Source organism: Sinocyclocheilus anshuiensis, unplaced genomic scaffold (genome assembly GCF_001515605.1).
Source record: "Sinocyclocheilus anshuiensis isolate Anshui unplaced genomic scaffold, SAMN03320099.WGS_v1.1 scaffold1159, whole genome shotgun sequence".
In the NCBI taxonomy this organism is placed as follows: Eukaryota; Metazoa; Chordata; class Actinopteri; order Cypriniformes; family Cyprinidae; genus Sinocyclocheilus; species Sinocyclocheilus anshuiensis.
Window position 1 is genome coordinate 1 of NW_015547700.1, and position 6,840 is coordinate 6,840.

Consider the following 6,840-nt stretch of genomic DNA (forward strand, 5'->3'; position numbering starts at 1 on the left):
CTTAAAAAGGTCTTTAAAGGTCTTAAATTTGATTTAAAAAATCCTACAGATACCAGGTTATTTTATGGTACCATTTGGAATAACTATTTAAAAAAAAAAATGTATTCCTTTTTAACTGTCCTTTTAGGTTGTTTTGAGAATGTTCTGTAGGCTACTAATAAACAAAAGGACCCCTGTATATTTGTTTGTTGCAAATTTACAGACAACTCAATTGAAATGTTTACATTGGCTTGTCAGGGTAATATTTCTGTCCACTGACAACAAAGTTTTCCTTCTGAATTAGCATAACTGCATAAGTTGTATACTTAATAAAATCTTTAAAAACAAATTTAGCATAACTGCACAAGTTTTATACTTAATAAAATCTTTAAAAACAAATTACATTAGTTATACTTTAATTTCCTTCAATAAAAAGGAAACTGAGTAAGACGGTGTAAAAGGTGTGTGGACGTGGATTAGTAATCTGGCCCCTTGGTATAAAGGAAAAAAAATGCTGGCCCTCGTCACTATCAAAGTTGCCCATCCCTGGGTTAGATGTAGTGCAAACAAGGGCTTTGAGGATTTGTTGTGGGGCCTTCAGAACTTCCCCAGTTTCAGCCTTGCTTATTGAAATGGGAGAAATGCCCTTATGGTTAAGGCGTATTAAATTAGGACTACAGTACTGGGTAAAACTTAGAGGATGTAATTATACATATCCAGCAAGGTGTTTGTTGCAAGAGTTTGTTGGAAGTAGGAAATATAATAATATTTTTGTTAATGTAAATCAGTGGGCTAGGAAGATGGAATTGGAAAAGGGAGGTATTGCAGAGCATATGGTTACCTATGCCATATTGGGTGATGCCTGAGTTGAAAGTTGAGTTTGCTTTTCTTCAGGAAAAAGATAAGATGGAGGTGATACCAAGAATAGTGGTATATCTTAATTCAGTTAATCAGAGTAGTATAATAATTTTTACAGATGGGTCTAGAGATCCAGTTAATGGGAGAGCTGGGTTTGGGATGTATGTGGAGAAACTAGGGTTGAAAGTTGGTCGACGTATTTCGAATGGAAGCTCTGTTCTTACTGCTGAGTTAATGGCAATTTTATGGGCTTTATGGTGGATTGAAGAAGTCAGACCGAAAGAAGTTGTTATCTGTTCTGATTCTGCAGCAGCCCTGGAAACTTTAAGAGCAGGAAAATCTAAAGTTCGATCTGATATTGTAAATGACATCTTGAGTGTGTTTTTTAGAGTTGGGTTTGCTTGCAATATCACTTTTTGTTGGGTGCCTGGGCATGCTGGGGTGACAGGGAATGAGCAGGCAGATTATATAGCGAAGGAGAGCTTAGGTAGAGAAATAGATATCCATGTATCCTTGGGGAGGGTGGAACTGTGGGTTGAAACAACCCAGCATTTTTTAGAGTGTAGAGATCCAATTAATGGGAGAGCAGGGTTTGGTATGTATGTGGAGAAACTAGGGTTGAAAATCGGTCGACGTATTTCGAATGGAAGCTCTGTTCTTACTGCTGAGTTGATGGCAATTTTATGGGCTTTATGGTGGATTGAAGAAGTCAGACCGAAAGAAGTTGTTATCTGTTCTGATTCTGCAGCAGCCCTGGAAACTTTAAGAGCAGGAAAATCTAAAGTTCGATCTGATATTGTAAATGACATCTTGAGTGTGTTTTTTAGAGTTGGGTTTGCTTGCAATATCACTTTTTGTTGGGTGCCTGGGCATGCTGGGGTGACAGGGAATGAGCAGGCAGATTATATAGCGAAGGAGAGCTTAGGTAGAGAAATAGATATCCATGTATCCTTGGGGAGGGTGGAACTGAGGGAAAGAGTTAAAGAGGGCTTAATAAAAGAATGGCAGAGAGGATGGGAAAAGGAAGTCAAGGGTCAAGGGTAGATGTCTATTCAACCTAAAGTTAAGAAAAGATGTTTTTGTACTTGTCCATCTCGTAAGGACTAAGGACAACTATGTAGATTGAGGTTGGGGCATTGTGGGTTAAATTACTTTTTGTATATTGTAGGAAAGCATATTTCTGGATTATGTGAATGTGGGAATATGGAAACAGTAGGGCATGTTTTCTTGGAATGTAGGAAGTATAATGGAGAAAGAAAAGCACTTTTTGATAAATTGGCAGAATTTGGAGTTAAAGTGTTTTCTGTTACTACTTTGTTTGGACACAGTGATAAACATAAACTGATCTCTGAGGTATAAAGTGTTTTCTTTGTTTGGACACAGTGATAAACATAAACTGATCTCTGAGGTAGTTCTTCAGTTCTTGCAGTTCTTGCAACTGTATATAAGAATTTAGTTCAAACTTTGACCTGTGGATGGCAGTAATACGCCCAGTAGCGTCTACACTGCCTGAAAGATATAAGAAGAAGAATCTCATCATGGGTATTCATCGACACCGAAAACACGACTTGCATTCGAAGGAGTATGATCTTGCCACAGAGAGCTAGGTATAACCGTCTTAAATATATAACTACATTGACTCATAATACTGAGATTGATATCCATTCTCACACTACTCTTGAGAAACGAGGCTTAAGTTAATTTAAATAAAGTAAAAGTAAAGTATAAAGTAATTATTTTGGATTAATATGCTCACCATACCTGTTTTGGTGCATCTCTAGTTTGTATTTTCTCACTTAACGTTAGTGTGTGTGCTTATCGCCCAATACGACACAGACAGATACAAAAATAATGCGTCAAATATTGATTATAAATATTGGCAAATCGAGAATTCACTTAAATGAATAGCTTACATACATATCTATATATTGAACTGTCATCACAGTCAGAAAATCAGTGTTGACAAAATAACCGTATTTTTCATATAACGCATAACGTTACATAAAATGCAGCAGCTGTTTTTCAGGTGTTGCTAGGTTCTAGTAGGAACTGCTGAAAATTAGGGAAATTATTTACAAATCCCTAACAGTTATTTACAATTTGTGTGATGAATTTGACATACCATAGTTGTGGTGGAAAATATAAGTGTATTTGTGATATATATATATATTTCTTTTCTCATATTTACGGTTATGTGAGAACAGGTATGTAAATATGTTTTGGATTTGTTAAACATGTAAATCTTTGTTAGCTGTAAGTAAAACAACATTGTTTTCACTTGGGTGGGTGATATTTCAGACTTGTGGTTTTATAGCAAATTAAAACTCCTTTTTGTAATGTTTTTCTTGTTCTGGAGGTAGTGGAGAAGGCCGAGAAGCCTGCTGCATTGGGAAATTGACTCCACATCATGTAACTCTGGCTGCCATTATGAGGTTCCCAAAGCTAGCTTTCATCTTTATGTTTGTGGGCTGCCTGGTGGTCTACCTCACCTACGTCAAACGTCATTATGATGACTCCAAACCACCAGTATCTGACCAGCTGCCCCAGCATAGGATGGATACCCATAAACAGTCGACCTCAGCTCAGGTGGTCAGTGAAAATTTCCAGTATGGTATTATGCTTGATGCTGGGAGCACTGGAACCCGGATTCACATTTTCAAATTTCAGATCGAGCCAAATGGTATGTTAAAATGTAAAAGGTATTTGAGTCCACTTGTCCATTTCAGTCCACTTAAAGAAACACTGCATATAAGACCGCATTTTCGGCCTGTTCAACATAACAAAAGCTTGTTCATAACAATGACTTCAGAATTTTCTTCTGTAATTGTAGTCTGGTAACTTCAAATATGTACACTATATACAACAAACTAGCATGCAGTGTTATTATTATTATTATTATTAAATAAAACTTAAAAATGGTTTTTGTTAATTGATACAAGCTGAAATAAATTAAAATGTAAATGTTAGATGAAAAACTAAAATAAAAAAAAATAAAAATAAAATAAATAAAAATAAAAAGCTAAATTGAAATATTAAAAAATAATAAAAAAGGACAAAAGCACAAAAAATTACTATAATAGTTTATAAACAATAATAAAATAGCACTATGGTAAATTACTATGGTAATATTTCCCACCAAAATACATGAAGTCATTGGTAAATGGTAAAATTAATTGAAAAAAAAAAATCATAATAATTTATGATGTTTTTATAGTAGTTTCAATAAATATAGCTATAGTATTTTGGAGGAAATACTGTGGTAATTTTTTGTATTGGCTGGTTAGATCAATTTAACTATTTATAAAAAAACAAACTGGTATTTGAAAACTAGTAGCCAAAACATATTTTGACAGTTGTGGCTGTCATTGAAATGCCGTAATGCTTACTCACCTAATTATTTATTAAGTTACCTTACTGCCAAATACCATAGTGTTACTATAGTAAAGCCATGCATATGTTGACTGTGTGGGCGTTATGCACATATTTTAGGTTTACTGCCTAGTGCAGCACTGATCGTCTAATAGCTTAACTATCGATTCGAATCCCAATTCTGAGCTAAATCAGTTATGTGCTGCTTTAGCCTTTATTGTTAAACCTATGATTATCATATTATAATTGTCATGTTATAATAGACAGCAAGTAGTCTATGCCATTAGGCACACTCTCTCATGCACACACATGCATGTACACATCATAGCTAAGCATCATGGGTCAAAGGTCACACTTATACCAAAGTTTACATAATAAACAAATGTTTCAGCCTCTGATAAAATCCAACCATACTCGCCACAAGCCATGAGGAGTCCTCCTACTGCAATTAATGTTACTGTTATATACACTACCTTTCAAAACTTTGTTTTTAAAAGATGTTTTTAAAAAGAAGACTTTTCTGCTTGTCTTTGTGTATTAACAGAAGCTGCTAAATTAGCCCATGAGACTTTTAGAGCTATAAAACCTGGACTGTCTGCATATGCTGATGACCCAGAAAAGGTAACCAGTAAAATGTGATTAAGTTTTATAATTGTGAACCCATCACAGATGCCTCAGGTTTGTGATAGTATCTTTTCTGTCTGCAGTTTAATGATTATATTAATGTTGTTTTACAGAGTAAGGAGGGACTTTTGGAACTGTTAAAAGTTGCTAAAGACACTGTTCCTGACAGATTATGGAGTTCTTCCCCTCTCATGCTCAGAGCCACGGCAGGGCTCAGACTGCTGCCTGGTGAGAAGGCCACAATTCTGCTGGACAAGGTCAGATAACCATTAGTCGCCAAGTAAACATTCATTATATACCCTCTAACAGTTACATATGGATAGTGCTTTCAGTTAACTAAATGCATACGATTACTAAGGTTTTAAGGCGTCTGAAATGCATTCACATTTATTAATCTGTCAGAGGTTTTAATAGTACAACCCAATTTGGGAGGTGTTAAATGACACGGTAACATTAGAAATGCTGTGATGCAAAGTTCCAAAGCAACAGTAAACTGTAAAGGGTGGAGTAAAATCTATTATTTATTTATTTAATTATTTATATTCATTAAAGGTTTAGTAAGTATTATAGAAGTGTGTTAAAGTTATAGAGATGAGAGCTATGTCTTCAGGCATTTAATGTTCAGCCTGTCGACTTAGTATTTCCTAATTATGGCGCAGGTTTCAGTATCTGTAATGTCATGCAGAGTTAAATCTAAAGTCTTTTTGCCGTAGGTGAGGGAGGTGTTTAGCGAATCCTTGTTCCTGTATAGACCAGACAGTGTGTCAATCATGGATGGCACAGATGAAGGTACTGTGTCAGTTACTCCTTTCCCATATGTTAATAATGTCAGGTTCGTAATAAAAAGTGTATTTATTTTCAAATTGTAATAGATTATAACTTATAAATTGTAATAGATTGCAACTTTTAAGCACTGGCTGCCATATCTGCTCTGATTGAATTCTGAAAGGAGTAATCTATTCCACTTGTCACTTTTTAGCATGTAATGCATTTAACAACACAGCTCTTTGATTACTTATTTTGACAGTCAGATTATATGAATAATTATTCTAATAAAATTAAATATTTTTCAGAATAATAATAGAATATTAGCACTTTCATTTTAAGTCCAACTTGAAAATCAAGACAAAACAACCTTAATAATATATGTTTGTAACATTAATATATTGGCCATGAAGTCAAAAAATTTGACTTTACGGTCTCAGCTAACAAACCAAATAAGCTTTGAGTGGCAGCACATTTTAAAGTTATTGTTTTAATATTCGGAAACCTGAGGAAGCACATCCTGAAAGTTCAAACAGATGACAATGTATTATAAATGTTGGAATGGCAACTAACTGAAATATAACTACTAAAATTACAAAATCTCATAATAATAAAAATAAATACATTTAAAGCTAAATTTAAATATAAAAATATATATATAAAAAGGACAAAAGTACGTAAAAAATTACTAAAACTTTTAAGACTGGTTTTGTGGTCTAGGGTCACATATGGTTAAAAACAGTTGCTAAGAGCTGGTAGAAGATGCAAGTTGCATTGTATAATTAGCACCGGGGCTAGTTGTCACAATGTTTGCGCCAGTGAATATTTCTCAGGGTGATTTTGTTTGTGTCAGTGTTTATATACTTGTGTATAAAACACCATTGAACATTTCCATTGTTATAGGCTGGGAAAAATTGTACAGTTCATTTACCTCAGTGACAACTTGCCCCGATGGTGTAGCATGTTGTCACGATAAACCCTGACATTCAACATTATTTAAAGCTGAAGCACATTATGAGGATACTTTTTATAGCATGGTGTTTTCAATGCTGAAAATACATTAGTGTAATTTAATGTTTTATTCTGCCCTCTAATTGTTGTAATCTGTAGTTAGATTTTTTTTTAAATATTATTATTTTTTAAATTGTTTTTAAATGTTTTAAATGCCAGAGTGTTTCAAATAGAGTGGAGTCACCTTTCAAAAAAAAAAAAGAAATATATATATATATATATATATATATATAT

The 6,840-nt window shown here is 34.0% G+C and overlaps 1 protein-coding gene across 2 annotated transcripts; it reads left to right on the forward strand.

Moving 5' to 3' along the window:
* The first annotated feature begins 2,373 nt into the window (after nucleotides 1–2,373).
* Nucleotides 2,374–5,828, forward strand: LOC107703876 (ectonucleoside triphosphate diphosphohydrolase 6-like). 2 transcript variants are annotated; one of them, XM_016506666.1, is made up of 5 exons: nucleotides 2,374–2,444; nucleotides 3,194–3,517; nucleotides 4,751–4,827; nucleotides 4,944–5,087; nucleotides 5,544–5,828. In XM_016506666.1, exons 2-5 carry the CDS (start codon nucleotides 3,265–3,267, stop codon nucleotides 5,697–5,699), a joined length of 630 nt encoding a protein of 209 aa, XP_016362152.1. In that variant the 5' UTR covers nucleotides 2,374–2,444; nucleotides 3,194–3,264; the 3' UTR covers nucleotides 5,700–5,828. The 2 variants fall into 2 exon arrangements, with proteins under 2 accessions (XP_016362152.1, XP_016362151.1); XM_016506665.1 differs by having other exon boundaries at nucleotides 3,198–3,517.
* Nucleotides 5,829–6,840: the final 1,012 nt, after the last annotated feature.

Excerpts from the sequence above, each read along its gene's own strand:
- LOC107703876 (XM_016506665.1), top strand. The coding sequence starts at position 2,422 with ATGATCTTGCCACAGAGAGCTAG. Across the intron at positions 4,828-4,943 it reads ATGCTGATGACCCAGAAAAG|AGTAAGGAGGGACTTTTGGA; the intron begins GTAACCAGTAAA and ends GTTGTTTTACAG. Across the intron at positions 5,088-5,543 it reads CCACAATTCTGCTGGACAAG|GTGAGGGAGGTGTTTAGCGA; the intron begins GTCAGATAACCA and ends TTTTTGCCGTAG.